At 42.3% G+C, this 23,414-nt stretch overlaps 1 protein-coding gene across 1 annotated transcript in view; it reads left to right on the top strand.

The window, feature by feature from the left end:
* The window catches only part of vwa2 (von Willebrand factor A domain containing 2), a gene marked incomplete at its 3' end in the record, with an annotated part of 58,990 nt that overhangs the window by 21,770 nt on the left and 13,806 nt on the right, over positions 1–23,414 (top strand). Inside the window, 4 exon segments of the mRNA XM_062975694.1 lie at positions 3,506–3,567; positions 4,291–4,365; positions 16,188–16,321; positions 19,904–20,013. Coding sequence (XP_062831764.1) covers positions 3,516–3,567; positions 4,291–4,365; positions 16,188–16,321; positions 19,904–20,013 — 371 coding nt within the window.

The raw sequence follows: 23,414 nt of genomic DNA, 5'->3' as shown, positions 1-23,414 counted from the left end.
TCATTGTTATTATTGTAATTGTTTTTTTGGAGGCCAAGTATGAATGTAGGGATTGGGGAGGTGGATGAGTTGTGTTGTCAAATTTTGTATTTGTTATAGTCACAATGCGTTGTTGTGAGTTTTGTGGGTCCGGATTGTGGTTTTGTGGTGTGGTTGTGTTGTTACAACTGAGAGGCAAGGCTTTTGTGTTGTGTTGCCAAGTTTTGTATTTCTGGGGCGTTTAGTTGTGTGCCAAGTTTTGTATTTCTGGGGCGTTTAGTTGTGTTGTTATAGTCACGATGCACTGTTGTGAGTTTTGTGGGTCCGGATTGTGGTTTTGTGGTGTGGTTGTGTTGTTACAATCGGGAGGGAATGCTTTTGTGTTGTGTTGGCAAGTTTCGTATTTCTGGGCCGTTTATTTGTGTTGTTATAGTCATGATGCGTTGTTGTGAGTTTTGTGGGTCCTGTGTGGTTTTGTGGTGTGGTTGTGTTGTTACAACTGGGAGGCAAGGCTGTTGCATTGTTTTGGCAAGTTTTGTATTTCTGGGGTGTTTAGTTGTGTTGTTATAGTCATGATGCGTTGTTGTGAGTTTTGTGGGTCTGGAATGTGGTTTTGTGTTGTGGTTGTGTTCTTACAACTGGGAGGCAAGGCTTTTGCATTGTGTTGTCAAATTTTGTATTTCTGGGGTGTTTAGTTGTGTTATATTCACGATGCGTTGTTGTGAGTTTTGTGGGTCCGGATTGTGGTTTTGTGGTGTAGTTGTGTTGTTACAACCGGGAGAAAAGGCTTTTGTGTTGTGTTGTCAAGTTTTGTATTTCTGGGGCGTTTAGTTGTGTGCCAAGTTTCGTATTTCTGGGGCGTTTAGTTGTGTTGTTATAGTCACGATGCATTGTTGTGAGTTTTGTGGGTCCGGATTGTGGTTTTGTGGTGTGGTTGTGTTGTTACAACCGGAAGGCAAGGCTTTTGCGTTGTGTTGTCAAGTTTTATATTTCTGGGGCATTTAGTTGTGTGCCAAGTTTCGTATTTCTGGGGCGTTTAGTTGTGTTGTTATAGTCACGATGCATTGTTGTGAGTTTTATGGGTCTGGATTGTGGTTTTATGGTGTGGTTGTGTTGTTACAACCTGGAGGGAAGGGTTTTGCGTTGTGTTGCCAAGTTTCGTATTTCTGGGGCGTTTAGTTGTGTTGTTATAGTCACGATGCATTGCTGTGAGTTTTATGGGTCTGGATTGTGGTTTTATGGTGTGGTTGTGTTGTTACAACCTGGAGGGAAGGGTTTTGCGTTGTGTTGCCAAGTTTTGTATTTCTGGGGCGTTTAGTTGTGTTGTTATAGTCACGATGCGTTGTTGTGAGTTTTGTGGGTCCTGTGTGGATTTGTGGTGTGGTTGTGTTGTTACAACTGGGAGGCAGGGCTTTTGCATTGTGTTGCCAAGTTTTGTATTTCTGGGGCGTTTAGTTGTGTTGTTATCGCATGATGCGTTGTTGTGAGTTTTGTGGGTCTGGATTGTGGTTTTGTGGTGTGGTTGTGTTGTTGTAACCTGGAGGCAAGCCTTTTGCATTGTGTTGCCAAATTTCATATTTCTGGGATGTTTAGTTTTGTTGTTATAGTCACTGCGCAAACAACTTTATCATTTTATATATATAGACTAGCTGTGCCCGGCCACGCGTTGCTGTGGCTTAGTCTGGTGGTGTTGGTCAGTCTACATTAGGTTGTATTTATGCTGTGACCTTCTTTATACTCACATTAGTAGTAGTATTTGAAGTCTGTTACCTTCTTCAATTTTTGTGTTGATTGATAATTGCTTGAGATCCCTGTTGTCTTTGGTTTGTTGTTAATTGTAATGTCTGATTCTGCTGAGTGCGGTTTATATTTTTATTGTGGTACAATAGTCCTTTTTTTGTTTTGCCTGTGTAGGTGTTTATTATTATTGTTGTTGTTGTGGTCATGAAGGTTGGATAAGTTAGATGCTACTGTATTGTTTTTTGGAGGCCCAGTGTAGCACTGACTGGCCTCTCAGCCTCAGTGCCTGGCTGTTTCTTGCCTGTGATGGTGTTGATTCTTGTTGTTGTTGTTGTTGTCATTGTTATTATTGTAATTGTTTTTTTGGAGGCCAAGTGTGAATGTAGGGATTGGGGAGGTGGATGAGTTGTGTTGTCAAATGTTGTATTTGTTATAGTCACAATGCGTTGTTGTGAGTTTTGTGGGTCTGGATTGTGGTTTCGTGGTGTGGTTGTGTTGTTACAACTGAGAGGCAAGGCTTTTGTGTTGTGTTGCGAAGTTTTGTATTTCTGGGTCGTTTGGTTGTGTTGTTATAGTCACGATGCATTGTTGTGAGTTTTGTGGGTCTGGATTGTGGTTTTGTGGTGTGGTTGTGTTGTTACAACTGAGAGGCAAGGCTTTTGTGTTATGTTGTGAAGTTTTGTATTTCTGGGGCGTTTAGTTGTGTGCCAAGTTTTGTATTTCTGGGTCGTTTAGTTGTGTTGTTATAGTCACGATGCATTGTTGTGAGTTTTGTGGGTCCGGATTGTGGTTTTGTGGTATGGTTGTGTTGTTACAACCGGGAGGCAAGGTTTTTGCGTTGTGTTGCCAAGTTTTGTATTTCTGGGGCGTTTAGTTGTGTGCCAAGTTTTGTATTTCTGGGGCGTTTAGTTGTGTTGTTATAGTCATGATGCATTGTTGTGAGTTTTGTGGGTCTGGATTGTGGTTTTGTGGTGTGGTTGTGTTGTTACAACTGAGAGGCAAGGCTTTTGTGTTGTGTTGCGAAGTTTTATATTTCTGGGGCGTTTAGTTGTGTGCCAAGTTTCGTATTTCTGGGGCGTTTAGTTGTGTTGTTATAGTCACGATGCGTTGTTGTGAATTTTATGGGTCTGGATTGTGGTTTTGTGGTGTGGTTGTGTTGTTACAACCTGGAGGGAAGGCTTTTGCGTTGTGTTGCCAAGTTTCGTATTTCTGGGGCGTTTAGTTGTGTTGTTATAGTCACGATGCATTGTTGTGAGTTTTGTGGGTCCTGTGTGGTTTTGTGGTGTGGTTGTGTTGTTACAACTGGGAGGCAAGGCTTTTGCATTGTGTTGCCAAGTTTTGTATTTCTGGGGTGTTTAGTTGTGTTGTTATTGCATGATGCGTTGTTGTGAGTTTTGTGGGTCTGGATTGTGGTTTTGTGGTGTGGTTGTGTTGTTGTAACCTGGAGGCAAACCTTTTGCATTGTGTTGCCAAATTTCGTATTTCTGGGATGTTTAGTTTTGTTGTTATAGTCACTGCGCAAACAACTTTATCATTTTATATATATAGATTATTGGTTTACATTTCTATAGTGGCCATGATCAGGAGTCATCCATGGGTTTCCATGACTGAATGGTGATTAAAGCCATGGTTTCCAGAGTCATAGTCCAATAGTCAGACAACTAAACTAAGTTGGATTTCCTTTTAGATTAGTTTATATGGTAATTAAAAATTACAAACACAATTTTCAAGAGTGAATTATCTCCTTCTTTTATGTGCAATAACATTTCCCATTCTTTTCTTCTAGTGCTTCAGTCATGAGCCTTTTACTCTTGTTTGAATCAACTTGCATTTTCCTGTTTTCCCAAGGTAAATATCTTATTTGAACTTTTTTAACAGTAATGGGTGGATTTTTTTAATATGATGTGGGAGACACAAGAATAATCTGATACTCAGTGCAAGACAGATCTCATTCTTTTCTAAACCTTTGCTTACTAAAGGTCAACCAAGACATGGAATTAGGTCAATGATTGAGTAATATCATTTCTGCAAACTCCTTAATCTCACATCTTTCGGATAATATCCTTTGAACAAACGTGCTTTGATCATTTGTTAAAATTTCCAGTTATTTAATATTTAATTTGCCTTTTTAGCAAGGATTTTTTTTTTATCGTGTCAGAAGCCATGGTGTTGCAGTGGGTTAAACTCTTGTGCTGGCTACCTCTGAGCTGAAGGTTGGGTTGCTGACCTGAAGGTTGCCGGTTCAAATCCGCAAGATGGGGTGAGCTCCCATCTGTCAGCTCTAGCTTGCGGGGTCATGAGAGAAGCCTCCTAGCAGGATGGTAACACATCTGGGCGTCCCCTGGGCAATGTCTCTGTAGATGGCCAATTCTTTCATACCAGAAGCAACTTGCGGTATATTCTCAAGTCGTTTCTGACACAATTTAAAAAATACCATTGCTAAAAAGGCAAATTAATGATGATTCTTAGCTATGCCTCTGATAATCCAGCTTGTCAAAATGAATTGGAGGAGTGAGAAGCAGAGAGCTTGTTGATCTGAGATTAATTAAAAATATTTTAATGATCCTGCAGCACTGATGTCACAGAGCATACAAGAACTATATGTCAGCCGGGAAACCATTGCAAAAATTTCAGCTGCTGGTCAACGTAAGTCATTTTATTTCCTATCCAAAAAGGTAGTTTGAATATCTATGTTTCAACTCTCTGCACATTCATATGTATTTGTTCCTCTTCTCAATTATTTCTTGGAATACTGTTCATGAATGAGACATGAGAGTGTCGAGCCTGTTCCACATTTCAGAACATAAGCCTGGCTCAGCCCTGAATTGAGATTTGTGCACATCAATGAGTTAAGGTTTGAATAGTGAACATCCACCAAGTGCAAAGTGATGGAAAATGCACATGTGAAATGGCTAGTAATTTAAAATTTGCTGTCAAAACCAATAGGGCTTCAGTAAACTGGAAACCCCAGGATTTCATAGAATGTTGCTGTGGGAGTTCAAGAATACAATCCTAATGTTTTAATAATATAAATGGGTGCTCATTTTAAAGCTAAGAGAGATTAGGATAGGTGGATAAGAATTGGGGGGGAGGCTTTGCATTGGTGAAAATAAAAATGGCTTATCATAGGGAGACTTCCTTTGGATATTTTCAGATGGCATCTTGACAAGTTAAAGCAGATTTGTTTGTTTTCCTGGCTTTTTATAGAATCATAAAATCATAGAGTTGAAAGAGATCTCACTGGCCATCTAGTCCAAACCCCTGCCAAGAAGCAGGAAAATGACATTCAAAGCACCCCTGACAGATGGCCATCCAGCCTCTGCTCAAAAGCCTCCAAAGAAGGAGCCTCAACCACACCCCGGGGCAGAGGGTTCCAGTGCCGAACAGCTCTCATAGTTTACCCGCTTTTAGGATTTGTGGGAGTTGAAGGTCAAAACATCTGGGTACCCACAGGTTGAGAACCACTGACCTAGGTCCTCCTTTGCAATTCTGTGGAAGTTGACTATAGATTTGTGCTGGAGAACCTAGTTATTCCTAGAGAGGTGTTTTTGTCAGGTAAAAAAAACCAATTTATTTCTTCACAGTCTTTCACTTTCCCAAGGTTCTGTGTCCCTTACCTCAAAAGTGATTTTGGAATTGACTGCATTTTTGTTTTTCTACTTTCATGCTCATGCTTTCCCAAAGCGTAATGCAATTAGCCACCTTCTCCTTCCCCCATCCATTATCCATATATTTATTTATTATTTTATTTATTTACAACATTTTTATCCCGCCTTTCTCACCCGTAGGGACTCAAGGCGGCTTACAGGGTTGGCAAAATTCAATGCCCAAAAACAGAATTCAATAAAATCAAACAGCAATTACATCAATTAAATACTTAATAAAAAATTATACAAAATTTAAAACACATAAATACTTCAGTCCATTCATCCAAATGCCTCATACATAAACCTTAGTTCAGGCCATGTCAGATCATAATGCTTGAACATTAACAGGTCAACCCAGGCAAATAGACCCCATAGAGCTAGAATTCTAGCTTGTATAGAAAGCCTCTTCAAGTAAGATGTCAAGGACAGAACGCCACAAGATTCAAAGTAACAGAGTTTATTAGATTACAGAACTCAAAAATGCCCGTAAAAACACAAGGGCCAGGCAGTTTTTGCCTTTAGGAGCAAAAAGGGACAAAAGTAAATGTTCAAAAGATAAACCGGATTAAACCGGAGTTTAATCCGGGTAAAAACAAACTGCTTGCTTCAGCCTAGGTATTAACAGAACGAAAGCCAAGGAACAAAAGATACAAAGAATGCAACTAATTGGCAGCAGATTCCTCTCTGCTGCCAGCACTGTGCTTAGAGTAACTTGCGTCGCTCCCACACACACACAGTAGACAGGATCTCCAACACGATCAATTCAGCCAAGGATTGTAGAAGTAGAGTAGACCAGTTCCGTTCCGTAAATCAAAGCCAGAAGCAGACGTTTGTAGTTTTTCCAAGTCCAAGAAGGGGGGAAGACAAGCCGTGGTCAGTTCAGTCCGGGTTCTCAAAGCAGGAGATGGCGTCCGTCAGAAAGACGACGGAAGGTCAAGCTAATAAGAGTAAGCACAGGTTTGCACAAACAAATGCCCACACAATCCCTCCCGCCGTCTGACCCTGGATTTCAATCAACTTACGTCACAGCACAGGAAAGCACACAAGTCTTCAGGGAAGCGTCCCACACACACACGGATCCCAAGCGTTTGCCCAGATTACCTTGCCCGACGCAATTTGCAATTGCTCCCAAGCCCCATTTTATGCCAGTTACAAATCTTCATCACTGTCAGCTGTCCTCCTTAACCCGGGCGTTTCCTCATCACTTTCCTCGTCAGAGCTGGAACACCTCTGACTACGCCCAACAGCATCTCCAGCTGTGGATCCCGTCCCATCCCTCCAGCTAAGCCATGGGTCTAATCCTGAAGGTCCCCATTCATCTTCTGTCCCATCATGGCCAGTGGCCCCCAATTCCTCCCTTACCCGAGTCCAATCCATCTCATCCTCCTCTGAGCTAACCAGCCCTTCCTCCATTCTCTCCGTGAACCCTTCGAAAGACTCTTCGTCAGAGGGTGCTGCAAATATGTCTCGCAGTCTTTTTCTCTCTCGCTCCTCGAGAGTATCCGACTCTCGAGGAGTCTTACGCCCACGCCTGTCAGAAACAGAGCCACGAGGCTCAATCATAACACTATCCCCTCTCACAAAGGCCTCCTCCCCCGATGGCGGAGAAGTGGCAGCGATACCCTCCGCTATAGCACCACGACGACTAGAGGTATCAAGTTTCAACAGCGAACGATGAAAGACTGGATGGACCTTTAAACTAGACGGTAAACGCAAACGAAACGCAACAGAAGAAATCTTTTTAACGATAGGAAAGGGACCCAAATACCGAGGCGCAAACTTTCCCCCAGCCTGTTTAATATGTTTGGAAGATAACCACACCAAATCCCCTTCTTCCAACTCCTCCCCTGCCTGCCTGTGGCGGTCAGCCTGAGTCTTCTGCGTTGCCTTAGCTTCCAGCAGTAAGCGACGGGCAACATCATGCAATGCAGCCATTTCCGTAGAGCGGTACACAGGGTCCGAAGAGACCACATTGGTCGACGGCGCCACACCTCCCCGTGGGTGAAAACCATAAGTTAGCTCAAACGGCGTATGCTGACTAGATGTGTGCACCGCATTGTTGTAAGCAAATTCCGCCACCGGTAGCCACTTCACCCAAGCCGTGGGTTGATCTAAACAAAAACAACGCAGATATTGCTCTAAGAGCCCATTAACCCGTTCCGACTGTCCATCCGTTTGCGGATGAAAGGCTGAAGAAACGTTTAACTTAGTCTCCAAGCACTCATGGAAATGTTTCCAAAAGCGTGACACAAATTGCGGAGCCCTATCTGAAATAATCACCTCGGGTGCTCCGTGCAAACGATAGATGTGCTTAGTAAATAGTAAGGCCAACGTAGGGGCCGCCGGAATGGTTGAACAAGGAATAAAATGAGCCAGTTTACTAAATAAATCCACCACCACCCAAATACAAGTATAACCCCCAGACTTAGGCAAATCTGAAATGAAATCCATGGAAATGATTTGCCATGGCCTGTCCGGAACAGGTAAAGACGACAACAACCCTCTAGGGCGCCCAACAGGCGTCTTACTCTGCTGGCAAACGGCGCAGCTGTCACAAAAGCGCAGAATGTCTTGCCGCATCTTTGGCCACCAATAGCTCCTGGTAATGAGCTGCACGGTCTTGAATCTGCCAAAGTGCCCAGCCATGGGTTCGTCATGGTGGGCTCTAATCACCTCCAACCTGAGGGCCCCCACTGGTACGTAGACCTGCCCCCTGCGTACCAATACTCCGTCTTGATCTTGTAGATGCGGCAGTATGGTACGATTACCTGCTGAGAGCAGCATCAGTTGCTCCTGTGTCCACACATCATCCCTCTGAGCCTCAAGGATCTGGTCATGTAACCCGAGCTCATTATCTACAACACACAGAGAGGCAGTAGGCAAGATGGTCTGACATACAACCTGCTCATTGGTCTTAAACTCCGGCTTGCGGGATAAAGCATCGGCCCGCAAGTTTGCCTTCCCCTCTACGAACTGCACCTTGAAATTAAACCTGGAGAAAAACAAAGCCCATCGGATTTGACGCTGGTTTAACTTCTTTGCTGTTTGCAAGTGCTCTAAATTCTTGTGATCAGATCTGACCACGATCTGGTGCCGTGCCCCTTCAAGCCAGTGCCGCCACACCTCAAACGCCACCTTAATCGCCAACAACTCCTTCTCCCATATGGTATAGTTCTGCTCGAAGGGTGTTAGTTGCCGCGAGTAAAATCCACAGGGACGCAAGGTCCCTGAGGAATCTTTCTGAGACAATACAGCCCCCAACGCGTAGCTAGAAGCGTCCGCTTCTACCACGAACGGTTTGTCAACATCAGGATGGGTTAGTATGTTGTCTGATTGAAAACTAGACTTAAGTTGTAGAAACGCCTCGTGAGCTTCCCGCCCCCACACAAATGGCTGTTTCTTGCGCAGAAGCTGCGTCAAAGGTACCGTGAGCTTTGCAAAATTCGGAATAAACTCCCGGTAGTAATTAGCAAAACCTAAGAACCTTTGTACATCCTTCTTAGTTTTCAGCTCCTGCCATGAGTTGACGGCGTCAACCTTATGTGGGTCCATTTTAAGTTCCCTACCTGACACTACATGACCTAGGAACTCCACTTCAGGCACATGAAAAACGCATTTGGAAGCCTTGGCGAAAAGCCCATTAGCCCGCAGTCGGTGCAGAACCTGCTTGACATGTTGACGATGTTCTTTCTCGTCCTTAGAAAAAATCAAGATATCATCCAAATAAATCACTAAAAATTGGTCAATTAGGTCCCTGAACACATCGTTCATGAACCTCTGGAAGACCGCAGGAGCATTACAAAGCCCAAAAGGCATGACTCGGAACTCGTGGCATCCGAAACACGTGTTAAATGCCGTCTTCCATTCATCCCCTTCCCGTATACGGATTAAGTTATAGGCCCCCCGCAGGTCAAGCTTGGTAAAGACCTTAGCCCCTTGCACCCTTGATAACAGTTCCGAGATTAAAGGGAGCGGGTACCTATCCCGAATGGTGTATTTGTTTAGGATCCGATAGTCGCAGACCAGCCTAAGTTCCCCAGTCTTTTTGGCTACAAAGAATACTGGTGCCGCAGTTGGAGAACTAGATGGGCGAATAAACCCCTTGGCTAAATTGTCATCTAAAAACTCCCGCAAAGCTTGCCTTTCCGGTACAGTCAAGGCATACAGCCTCCCTGCTGGCAGTTTCGCACCTTCTGCCAACTTGATGGCGCAATCATATGGCCTGTGCGGTGGTAATTTGTCCGCTTCTCTTTTACAAAATACATCAGAGAACTCCCCATACTCAGCAGGCACTCCCTCCATATCAGCATGAGTAACGTTTAGAGTGCAACAATCCTGCCTCTTTAAGATCACTTTACGTGTTGCCCAATCCACTTGTGGGTTTACTACAGCTAGCCAATCCATCCCCAGGATCACATCATATCTAGGCAAGCTCGTAATATCCCACACAAACGTTCCCGTTACTCCCTGCACCTCCCACGTTACTGCTGAGGTTTCCTGGTTAACCACCCCAGTCTCCAGCAGTCTCCCATCTGCTCCCTCCACCCACACGTCGCATGCCTTGCGCACTCTAGGAATGCCATGCTTCTTAGCAAACTCAATATCTACATAGGAGACCGTAGCTCCTGAGTCCAGCAGTGCCAGAGTAGAAACAAGTTCCCTTCCCCCAACAGATAATGTAATGGGTACGAAAACATGCTTCCTCCCCTCAGTTGACTGCTTGAGGAGCCCTAGTGCGTTGGACTCACGTCGCACTAGGGCTGGCCTTTTCCCGAAAGCTGGGAAGGTTTCACATTACAATTTTTGGCAAAATGCCCAGCATTCCCACAGTACAAACACAAGCCCAGCTGCCTCCTACGGCTCTTTTCCTCTGTAGACAGTTTTTTAAAGACCCCAAGCTCCATGGGCTCTTCCCCCATCACCACAGGTGCCCTGGTTACATGCATAGGTGGCGCACACATTGCTTTTGAGTGTTTACGAGCCTCGAACCTTGCGTCTAAACGCAACACCTTAGCTACTAAGGCGTCCCAGCTTTCAGCCGGCTCCAAGCGTGCTAATTCATCCTGGAGCATATCACTTAACCCGGCAGTAAATAAAAGCATGAATGCATTTTCCCCCCAATCCAGCTGGTGGCGATACAGGTTAAACTTATTTAAGTAATCCAAAACAGTCCCCTTTCCCTGTTTCAACCGATACAGAGCCCACCCAGCGTTCTCCGTGCGGAGAGGATCCCCAAAAGTATCAGTTAACAACCTTTTGAAATTATTCAAATTGTCCTTGACTGGGTCATTTCCCAAAATTAAATTAGTGGCCCATTGTCCTGCGGGACCGGTCAACAAACTCAAAATAAAAGCCACCTTGCTAGTGTCAGTAGGAAAAGCATGAGCACTGAGCTGAGAAAAATAAAGCTCCACTTGTGCCAAAAAGGTTGGCAACTTGCACCTGGTTCCGTCAAAGCGTTCAGGAGTCAAAACATGTCCTTTCACAGCAAAAGCTGTTTGGCTTAAGGCCGTTTGCAATTGGTCTACTTTGGCTCTTAACTCATCCATCGTCTTCCTGACGGGTTTATTGCTGCAATAAACTTTTTATGGGCGTCGGGCAATCTGTCAAGGACAGAACGCCACAAGATTCAAAGTAACAGAGTTTATTAGATTACAGAACTCAAAAATGCCCGTAAAAACACAAGGGCCAGGCAGTTTTTGCCTTTAGGAGCAAAAAGGGACAAAAGTAAATGTTCAAAAGATAAACCGGATTAAACCGGAGTTTAATCCGGGTAAAAACAAACTGCTTGCTTCAGCCTAGGTATTAACAGAACGAAAGCCAAGGAACAAAAGATACAAAGAATGCAACTAATTGGCAGCAGATTCCTCTCTGCTGCCAGCACTGTGCTTAGAGTAACTTGCGTCGCTCCCACACACACACAGTAGACAGGATCTCCAACACGATCAATTCAGCCAAGGATTGTAGAAGTAGAGTAGACCAGTTCCGTTCCGTAAATCAAAGCCAGAAGCAGACGTTTGTAGTTTTTCCAAGTCCAAGAAGGGGGGAAGACAAGCCGTGGTCAGTTCAGTCCGGGTTCTCAAAGCAGGAGATGGCGTCCGTCAGAAAGACGACGGAAGGTCAAGCTAATAAGAGTAAGCACAGGTTTGCACAAACAAATGCCCACACAATCCCTCCCGCCGTCTGACCCTGGATTTCAATCAACTTACGTCACAGCACAGGAAAGCACACAAGTCTTCAGGGAAGCGTCCCACACACACACGGATCCCAAGCGTTTGCCCAGATTACCTTGCCCGACGCAATTTGCAATTGCTCCCAAGCCCCATTTTATGCCAGTTACAAATCTTCATCACTGTCAGCTGTCCTCCTTAACCCGGGCGTTTCCTCATCACTTTCCTCGTCAGAGCTGGAACACCTCTGACTACGCCCAACAGCATCTCCAGCTGTGGATCCCGTCCCATCCCTCCAGCTAAGCCATGGGTCTAATCCTGAAGGTCCCCATTCATCTTCTGTCCCATCATGGCCAGTGGCCCCCAATTCCTCCCTTACCCGAGTCCAATCCATCTCATCCTCCTCTGAGCTAACCAGCCCTTCCTCCATTCTCTCCGTGAACCCTTCGAAAGACTCTTCGTCAGAGGGTGCTGCAAATATGTCTCGCAGTCTTTTTCTCTCTCGCTCCTCGAGAGTATCCGACTCTCGAGGAGTCTTACGCCCACGCCTGTCAGAAACAGAGCCACGAGGCTCAATCATAACACAAGATCTACAATCAGCCTCTGAGGTTACACAGTAGCAGGGTCTAAAAATGCTGGGTCTTGCCATCTGTCCTAATAATGTTGGTTTTGTCTCGCAATCGCTTATTCAGACCTGTACATATAAGCAAGATAAATTTCAATAACTGTAGACCAAACATAACAGAAACTGATTTTGTTACATGGCATTTTTATTGTCATGACATAAATCAATACATCTTGTATCATTTCTACAAAAGCTATGGTTCCATTTTATTGTTTTACTAGCTAGCATACCCGGCATTGCCTGGGTTATTTGAAAAGGTCAGTTTTTTAATTGGACAAAATGCATAAGGTTGTAGATTAGCTACAACTGACATCATGCCAGGTTAACCCCAAGAAACTCCATCAGTACTTAAAGTTTATGTTATGTTGGGCAAGCTTGCTCTAGATGCATGATCAGTGAGGTTCAGTGTGCTCTCTGGCGGTAGGGTAAACTACAACTTCCACTAAGGTGAGTCAGCTCCCCTCCCCCAAATCCCTCCAGTAAGTTCAATTGGTCATGGGGGTTCTGTGTGCTAAGTTAGTTCCAGGTCCATCGTTGGTGGAGTTCAGAGTGCTCTTAGATTGCAGGTTAACTATACATCTCAATACCTACATCTCCTGTAAATCATGGTGAATTCTTTCCAAACCTCTCTAGTATGTTCAGTTGCTGATCAATTCCTCTGTTTGCTGTGTCCATAGAACAGAATAGGAAAAGGTTATGGGAGAGGCAGTGGGCGGGGTCATGCAAATTTCGCACCAATGGAGAGAGTCAGAAACACTGGGATGTCTGTGGTGGAGGAAAAACAGAAAATCTTGGATGTAATTGACTCTTTGTGAAAACCTCCACTTGGGTTGTGGGCAGTATGGTGTTTCTGGAGGACACTGGCAGGGCTCTTATACCTGTTCATGGCACTCACTATAACCTGCAATGTCATTGGAGGGAGGGCCACTGGAGTGTCCTATAGCTGTGGCAGCTATAACTATTTGTGGAAGTGGGAGCTTTGTCTGTGGAAGTGGGCACCCCAGCCACACACACACGGATACATATTTCACTTTTATTATGTGTATAAATTAGCATATTTTATGTCACACTTTCCCATGAATCAGACTCACACTTTGGTTAGGTGGGTAACTTTAAAACAATACACGTAAGATAATAATTAGCAGTCGGGAGATAAGAGGGATAGAAACAGCATAACAGATCATTAAAACATCAGAGGAAGCTTAAAGCATAATGCTAAAAGAAAACCTTGCTTTGCTGCTACACACATAGCAGTTCCAGGGAGGTTACTAAATAATGAAAACATGCAGGATATGTGTGCTTAAAGATCCCTATACAGAATTCAGTCCAGTTTCTCCCTGATGGACTTCTTTCAAGTATCTTTGGAAATTGAAAGGACTTGACTCCCAATCCCACATTATAGTCGTTCTTGTGTTGTTTGTTCATTCAGTCACTTCTGACTCTTCGTGACCACATGGACCAGCCCATGTCAGCCTTCGCCACCCCCAGTTCCTCCAAGGTCAAGCCAGTCACTTTAAGGATACCATCCATCCATCTTGCCCTCGGTCGGCCCCTCTTCCTTTTACCTTCCATTTTCCCCAGCATCATTCTCTTCTCCAAGTTTTACTGTCTTCTCATTATGTGGTCAAAGTACTTCATTCCTGCCTCTAATATCCATCCCTCCAGTAAGCAATCGGGCATTATTTTCTGGAGTATGGACTGGTTTGATCTTCTCGTGGTCCAAGGCATTCTCAGAGTTTTCCTCCAACACCACAGTTCAAAAGTGCCTTTCTTCCTTCACTCAGCCTTCCTTATGGTCCACCTCTCGCATCTATAGGTTACTACGGGGAATACCATTGCTTTAACTATGTGGACCTTCTTACGTTCCCTCAAAATATAGAGGATGGAGGAGTGGTCCATAGCAACTGGGGACACATCATAGGATAGAGAAAACTGTGGTTGTGCAAGTAAACTTCTCATTCAACACTAGTTTCCACCCACTCACCAAATATTGCTGCTCCAATAAAATTTAAGGCAACTCCTGTTGCTTCCCGTCTTCCTATATTCATACGTGCTTGGGGAGACAAAGAAAAATAAAGATGCATTTATAAACTGGCCTCTAGAGCCTGAGGAATGAAGATTATTACATTCTGTTTCTGATTTTTTAAAATCCCCATGGACTTTATTTTATGACCTTCAAAAAAGTTGCCTGGCCAGTTGATAGCATTGCTATGCTCTCATTTGGAAAAGTGTTTTTTCACCATTAATTTCCCTGTTCCTTATCAATTTCTGTTGTTTTTAAATGCCTACATCCACCCACACCCCAAGGATACAGAATTGTTCCAATGATTGAAGCTAATTTCTTCCATTTTCCAGAGACATGTTATGCCTTGAACATTTTCACAGGACCCTCCCTGGGAGGAGAAAAGAGAAATTTAACTTAATCCAGCTCTCTGAGAACATGAAGCTTGTACCTTGGCAAACAAACACTGGCGGCAACTGGTTATTGCTTTGTAGGCAAGTTGGTGCGTGCTTAGGTAAAATGAGGACAGAGTCTCAGAAGAACCTGATGCTGGTATAAAACTTGCTATATGAAATGTGTTTCTGTCAAACCCAAAACCATAAAAACATTTTAAAGAACTATATTGCTACAAGAGTTTTGGCGGGTTATATTTGTGTTTGTGTGTGCATGCTTTCAAGATTACACCATGAATTTTATTGGATGTTATTAGGCAAGGTATACTCAGAAGTGGTTTTGCCAGTTCCTTTGTCAAAATAAAGCCCGAAGGACCTGGTACGTATTCTTTGGTAATCTCTCATTCAAATACTAACCAGGGCCGACTTTGCTTAGATCCCGTGATTGAGTGCCTTTAGGATATCTAAAAAGTGGCATGTATTTGAATTTTTACATATCATAAACATTACATTACATTACATTACATTACATTACATTACATTACATTACATAAGAGCACCCAGATCTGCAGCAGGTTAAACCGCTGAGCTGCTGAATTTGCTGACCGATAGGTTGGTGGTTTGAATCCAGGGAGCGGGGTGAGCTCCCACTAGCTCCAGCTTCTGCCAACCAAGCAGTTTGAAAACATGCAAATGTGAGTAGATCAATAGGTACCACTCCGGCAGTCATGCTGGCCACATGACCTTAGAGGTGTCTACGGACAATGCCGGCTCTTTGGTTGAGAAATGATGATGAGCACCAACCCCCAGAGTTGAACACGACTAGACTTAATGTCAGGGGAAAACTTTACCTTTACCTATGGACCTCCAGCTAAAGCAAGGATGAGGAATTTGTGGTTCTTCAGTCATTAGGTAAAGGTAAAGGTTTTCCCCTGACATTAAGTCTAGCTGTGTCCGACTCTGGGGTTGGTGCTCAACTTTACCTTTACCTATGGACCTCCAGCTAAAGCAAGGATGAGGAATTTGTGGTTTTTCAGTCATTAGGTAAAGGTAAAGGTTTTCCCCTGACATTAAGTCTAGCTATGTCCGACTCTGGGGGTTGGTGCTCATCTCCATTTCTCAATCAAAGAGCCGTCATTGTCCGTAGACACCTCCAAGGTCACGTGGCCGGCATGACTGCATGGAGCGCCGTTACCTTCCCGCTGTAGTGGTACGAATTGATCTACTCACATTTGCATGTTTGTGAACTGCTAGGTTGGCAGAAGCTGGAGCTAACAGTGGGAGCTCACCCTGCTCCATGGATTTGAACCGCCTCCCTTTCGGTCAGCAAGTTCAGCAGCTCAGCAGTTTAACTCGCTGCACCACCAGGGGCTCCTTCAGTCATTACTGGATTGCAATTCCCATTATTCGCCACTATCGGCTACACTGGCGAGGGCTGATGCGAGTAATGGAGACAAACATGGACCACACATTTTCCACCTCTGTTCTAAAAGATTATCAATTAACCTCTGTTGCCAATATACACGTTTCCTCCTTCTGTCAGCCAATCCCCCTTTCCCTTGCTCCAAGCACAAATAGTCTTTTCCACATTACAGTTGTGGATTTTGATACAATGTCTCTGTCATCCCCCAGTGATGAATTGCTCTGCCCCAGTTGATGTCATGTTTCTGTTGGATGGATCTTACAGCATTGGCAAAGGAAGCTTTGAAAGGTCAAAACATTTAGCAATCAAGCTTTGTGATGCCTTGGACATCAGTCCGGAAAAGGTAAGTCCTGTGGTACATCCCACGCACTGCATACAAGGACAAGAATGAAAGAGATCAAGCATGCATGTTTCTGTGGGAAGGCCATCTGGAACAACCAAAGGATGCAACAAAAATCTAACCAATATGTCTCTGAAAATGATACATGGCCATCTGACACAGTGAAGAAAATTAGGCATTTATTTTTATTAAAAAGCATGAAGCCAAATTTAAACCAGCATAATCTAAACCTCAATCCTGCCTAATGTGAGAGACATGCTTAGTTTATCTCGGAGAAGTTTATTAATATGAAGCAGAGATAGGCTATTGAATTAATTGTTTCAGATTAAATTGATCTTTTTTAAAAAAAATTACTGTAACAATTTTTATACTTAATTACAACTCATTTATAGCAGGGATCACCAGATCAAATGACTAATTTTGGCAGATCCAGGCTAATTTTACCTCCATGGGACCACCAGCCACCCCACTGCCTCGCTATCCAAATTCATTAGGAAAACACACTGTCAGATTTCAGCAGCAAGGTGGAGAAAGTCATTAATGCATGCAGGACATTGCTTCTTGAATTATCTGACAGTTCAAACTGGTTTCTCTTCAGACCGTATAAAAGTTCAAACACAATAAAAATGTATCCCCAAATGTTAGCATACCCAGGTGGCATAGTAGGTCAAACCCTTGTGCCGGCAGGACTGCTGACTTGAAGGTTAGTTTGCTGAACTGAATGTTGCCAGTTCAAATCCAACCCAGGGAGAGTGTGGATGAGCTCCCTCTATCAGCTCCAGCTCCATTGGGGGACATGAGAGAAGCCTCCCACAAGGATGGTAAAAACATCCAAGCATCTGGGCGTCCCCTGGGCAACATCCAATTCTCTCATACCAGAAGCGACTTGCAGTTTCTCAAGTCGCTCCTGACACACAAAAAAGTGTACGTAGAAACAATTCCATGTTTTCCACACTTCTTGTATTTACGCCCCTTGGTAACAATATATACATTTTGCAAAATCATTCTAAAATAGAATACAGTTTCAACGTAAAGCTATAAGAAGGAGTGACCAGTTGCATTTTTCTGTTCTTCACCTTTCTGGACCCTGAATGGATGGCCAAAAATAAAATTTAAAATTCCCAAAGAGAAATTCCATGCCTGATGTTGAAATATTGGAAATTTTAAAAGTTAAATAGGGTGTATTTGGCATTAGGGAAAAAAGGGAATAGCAAATTATTTAAATGGTAAATTGCCTCTCTAGAAGACCTTTAGGACCTTCCACACAGCCCTATATCCCAGAATATCAAGACAGGAAATCCCACAGTGTCTGCTTTGAACTGGAATATATGGCAGTGTGGACTGAAATAACCCAGAAAAAGCTAGTTGACGAGAGTCAAGAATCACAAAAGGAAGTATATATTACTTATTATTCCAGGGCTACACTTTGAACTTAATACTCTTTTGGTGTTCTCTCTGTCTGCTACTATTCAATAAACCACGGCCTAGGAACTAACACACAATATCTTACATTTTAGATGCCTGTAATGAGATGTGACTTTACATGGCTCTATACACAACCTGAAACACTCTGGAATAATCAGAGGAGGACATGATCTGTACAAAGTCCTTGTGTTTAATAGAATGTGAGGAACTTGATTAGAGAGCTTTCCTTCAAAGAATTCTAGGGTAGATCATGATTATGCCAAGCCTGAGATTTCAGAACCAAGGACTAAGACTTAGGGACAACCCTTTGTGATGCCACAGGTTCAGACTTTAATGATGTCACAAATGTCATGTTACAAAGACAGTCTCTGGTGATGTTACTAAGCATGATATGTTAAGCATTAACAGCATGTCCATAGACAGTGGGGCTTATCACAGAGGCAGGCAAATATCAACTACACCAGGACAACAGTGTTTTAACTTTGGGTGTATTACGTGATACTTTTCCCTTCCCTGTATAGTCCCAGTGGAAGACCTATTTGGAAAGGCATGACCTTTCAGAAATCATACCCTTTTGGAAAACTAGAATCTACATAACCTTCTGGAGAAAAATAGCACTCACAACCATTTAAAAATCATAACCTTTTGTAGAAGTATGATCTTCAGAGAAGAGCCAAAAAATCATTTCAGTAAAATCTTCTCTTCAGTGGTACGAAGAGTGTATATATATATATATATATATATATATATATATATATATATATATATCCACATGTACTTATGCAAGGCAAATTGGCTCTCAGTTGTCAGATTGATAACTTAGTTGTCTCTGATCTGATCAGCACAGTGTCAGAAGTGTTCTTTTCAGTGCCCAAAAACATCTACTCTCCCATAAAAGATCTTGTTTCTACCGTGTTTCCCCGAAAATAAGACAGTGTCTTATATTAATTTTTGCTCCCAAAGATGTGCTAGGTCTTATTTTCAGGGGATGTCTTATTTTTCCATGAAGAAGAATTCACATTTATTGTTGAACAAAAAAATGAACATTTATTCTATACTGTACAGTAGTTGTCATCACAAACCAACATAACTAAACCTGACAAACTGTGACTCCTGTCAAGAATTTCTTGTTACTACCATTATTTCCATGTACAACTGGTATGTACATTTACCAATCCTGCATGCTATTGTGTTTTGTTTGGCGGGCGCCGGGCATGCTTCCAAACAAAAGCTTTGCTAGGTCTTACTTTCGGGGGAGGCCTTATATTTAGCAATTCAGCAAAACCTCTGCTAGGTCTTATTTTTTGGGGATGTCTTATTTTCAGGGAAACAGGGTATATCATGCTCTCAAGAGACAAAAACAAAGTAGTTTTTGTTAAAAGTAACATATCTGGTTTACTCACAACCTTCATGTATTCAGCATACAGGTACATAACCTGCCAATCCAGTTACATATAGGTTTTAAGTGGTTTCTCTGTGCAGATAACACACAGCATCTTTGTTATAATCAACAGCAACATGAGTTTGCTTTTAACAGTCCGAAATCTAATGGTGTCTCATGGAGTCTGAGCTTTTCAGCAGTCCCAGATCTGATCATGTGGTCTGCAGCCCCTCCCACAACCTCAAGAAACATAGAATAAAGGGAAAGTTGCATACCTAAAACATACATATACAATATAGTAAGCAAACAAAATTGTATACAAAACAAGTTATTAGGGGAGGCTTTAAGAAGGTTGCTATTTCCAACAGGCATTTCTTTTACGAAAGAAAATCATTAATGGATTATTTGTGTTTGTAAAAGAAATTTTTTCTAGACTGTTTCCCACCAGTGAGAAAGGAGTAATGTCATAAAATAAGTCTAAGGGAAAGATGCTGTTGACCTGCTTGCAATGTGATTTGCCTACCTCAGCTGATAAACTCCTCTGCCATTCTATTAAAAACACCAAGTCTAGCAAATGAGGAAATTATATATTCCTTTTTCAAAGCCAGTGCTGTCACTCTGAGATTCCTCCCATTATCTTGAAGACTGGAGCTGAAAACCCAAATTGTAGGTCTAAATATAACATGGATCTACCTATAACTCATCTTGCAGGTTTTCCAGACCTGGGAATAGCAACACAAAATTACATCAGCCTTATGGATATTATTTTGTTCTTTCAGGTCAAAGTGGGAGCAATACAGTTCAGCAACACAGCCTACTTGGAGTTTTCACTGGATGCCTATTTCACTAAACATCAAATAAAAGACAAGCTCAAGAGGATTGTATTCAAGTAAGATTAATATATATGTTGCTCCTATCCACAACTGGCTTTTGTTAACTGTTGCTAATGAAGATGTAACAAATAGTTGTTCACGAATACCTATATTCTGACAGTTTTACAACTGTATTATTGACTTTAGTCAGTATTAATTGGTGTTAATTGGCAATTTGCCATCCAAGTTCTAACCATGGATGAACCTGCTTAATTTCCAAGATAAAAGAATTAAAAAGAAGTGAAACAAAGTTATTTAAAAAAGCAAGCCAGCAGATATTAAGTTGATAATATACCCGAAGCAAACCTTCATTGTAATTCATTTTATCTGGAAACTAAAGCATTTTAAAATATATATTTTTTAAAACAAGTCCACTATGAAATACATTTATAAAGCATTAAACAATTAAGCCAATGAAAACACTAATTTGAAGCAATTAAAAGCACATGTATGCATAAACATCTAGGAGAATTGACCAAATATCTAAACCTGTCTTTGTGATCTTTTCATGATAATTAAATTAACATCAAACTGCTATAATTTTGCACAGCCTAATATCTTTTTCGGGGGCTTCTGGTGGCACAGTGTGTTAAAGCACTGAACCTGAACTTGCGGACCAAAAGGTGCCTGGTTCAAATCCCAGGAGCAAACACAGACACCCCCCCTCCCATGACCAACAGAACATACTGGAGGGGTTTGGGGAGGATTGACCATGGATGCTGGGAGTTGTAGTTCACCTACACTCAGAGAGCACTGTAGGAACCCAACCAATGATAGATCTGTATCAACATGGCCAACCTGCAATACTGGTGGAGTTTCGGGAGGATTGACCCATATTTTGGGAATTGTGGTTAACCCGCCATCAAAGAATGCCAAGAACCCAACTAACGATGGACCTGAACTAAACTTGTCTTGCATACTCAACATGGCCAATTTTGATGTTGGGAGTTGTATTAACCCACACTCAAAGAACACCGTGAACCCAAAAGATGATGGGTTGGGACCAAACTTGACATGCAGACCAACATGGCCAACTTTGAATACTGGTGGGTTTGGGGAGGATTGACCCATGATTTTGGGATTTGTAATTCATCCGCAATGAAAGAACAATGTGAACCCAAAACATGATGGATCGGGACCAAACTTGGCTCAAACACCCAACATGGCCAACTTTGAATATTGGCGGGGTTTGGGGAGGATTGATTTGCACTTTGGGAATTATAGTTCACCCACAATCAATGAACACTGTGAACCCCACCAACAATTGACTTGAAATGCACACCCAACATGGCCAACTTTGAATACTGGTGGGGTTTGGGAGGAATTGACCCATGATTTTGGGAATTATAGTTCACCCACAATCAAAGAACACTGTGAACCCAAAACATGATGGATTGGGACCAAACTTGGCACAAAGACCCAACATGGCCATTTTTGAATGGTGGCGGGGTTTGCGGGGAATTAACATGATGTTGAGAGTTATAGTTCACCCAATCCTTATGTATTTTCTAATGGGTGCATTCATTAAAAAAAATGCAAAGACTGCTTTTTTCTAATAAACAGCATTACAAATTATCTAAGCCAGGTATCACCACGTACCTAAGCTAGCACTGTATAAAAATAAACCTCTCAGGTTCCATAGGATGGTACCAAACCTGATAAAGCGGTACCCCAATACCAATAATTGAGTAGTGTGGAACCCATCCTTCCACTAATGCATGGATTGGAAGCAGTTCTCCAAGAAGGCTTTATTACATAGAACCTAAGAGAAGTATCAGAAAAATCAGCATTATTTAGCATTTTGAATCATTTGGAAGTGAAAAGAAAGACCAACGACAAAATGCAGCTGGTAAGGTAAAATAGGACTGCGGCTGCTAGTCTGTTGATGTGTTGCTGACATGTGGCTTGAGGGAGAAAATGTTGGAGGATGGAATAGAGAAGAAACCCTCAGAAGATCAAAGCCCACTCTGGCAGGAGTTTAGAGCACTGAGAATTACAGGCTGATACAAAGAGAAGTGTGTAGATTAAAGAGCAAGGCACCACAAAGAAGGATTCTGATCAAATACGGAATGCACCAGGAAATGAAGAAATGACAATAAGGTTCATTTAAAAAAATAGAATAAACATGGCTCTGAATCAAGATTGGGAAAAGAAGGGCGTGCTCTAAAGAGGGTGTTTACTTTACACATCTGGCTTTGCCCTAATCGCTTTGAACTGAAATAAAAGGAGTGCTAAGAGACAATAAGTGGAAATGGGCTCTATTAAGAACTCCCCCGACAGGCATAGAAAACAGAAGGAAGCAACTGTTGCTTTATTACAACATTGTCTGGAATGCTAACTAGAAATAGTCTGTTTCTTTTGTGTTGAAATCAAAAATTAACACAAAATGATGGCTGTATTATATGCAGTCGGGTCAGATTACATAGAATCAACCTAGTTGGTTCCACTTTCGTATATCCCTGCTCCCCGTGGTCTCCATTCCCTTTATCTTTCTCACCCGAGTTTTAATTTTTGTATTCATGCGGCTGGCCCTGTTTTACTGTTTTTGTGATTTGCGTTGTAGTGTATATTGTATATTATTATTTACTGTATCGTTTATTGCTCTATATTATGTTGTATTTATACTTGTTATATTGTCTTGTTCTGGGCATGGCCCCATGTAAGCCGCCCCGAGTCCCCGCCGGGGAGATGGTGGTGGGGTATAAATAAAGTTTTTATTATTATTATTATTATTATTATTATTATTATTATTATTATTATTATTATTATATCCCAGAATCTTAGCAAGATAGAAATTGCATCTTCTCACTCATGACAGAGAATCTAATGTGTTGTAAAAACTGTTCAGGCTTTCCTTCATAAAGGAAATGTAAGTTGTGCATTTAGAATAAATTTTATTAAAAGCAAATAAACTTTAGCAGAGTTAAGCCTAGCAGTCAGAAATCTCCTCCTCAGATTGGCCAGGTTTTAAGAAGAGGCTGTCCATTCCAAATTTTGTAGGAAGTGGGGTTGCAATTGTTCTTCACCAGAAGAGTCTCTTGGATGCCTAATAACCATTCTAGCTGACCTTGCACCCCACAGCATTGCCTATGTTAGCTTCAGTTCCTTTGGGACAAATACCACTGTGCACACTGTGGTCTTTGTCCCCATAAAAGGGGACATGAATGAGTCATTGTGCATTAGTGTCCAAGAACCAGAAGGAACTGGGTAAATTTCCAACTAATTTTTGAATGACCAGGAAGTCAAACTGTTTGATTCCTCTGCCCTCTGAAACGAGTAAATATTCCTTCTTATGCTTTGTTGCAATGTAAGTAAGTAAGTAAGTAACTTTATTCTTTTACTCCGCCACCATCCCCCGACAGGGACTCGGGGTGGCTAACAAAACAAATACAACAGTTAAAACACATTACAATAAATA

The sequence above is a fragment of the Anolis carolinensis genome, chromosome 3 (genome assembly GCF_035594765.1).
Source record: "Anolis carolinensis isolate JA03-04 chromosome 3, rAnoCar3.1.pri, whole genome shotgun sequence".
Taxonomy (NCBI): domain Eukaryota; kingdom Metazoa; phylum Chordata; class Lepidosauria; order Squamata; family Dactyloidae; genus Anolis; species Anolis carolinensis.
Note: the sequence above shows the minus strand (reverse complement) of the source record. Positions and strands in the feature narration are given on the sequence as shown.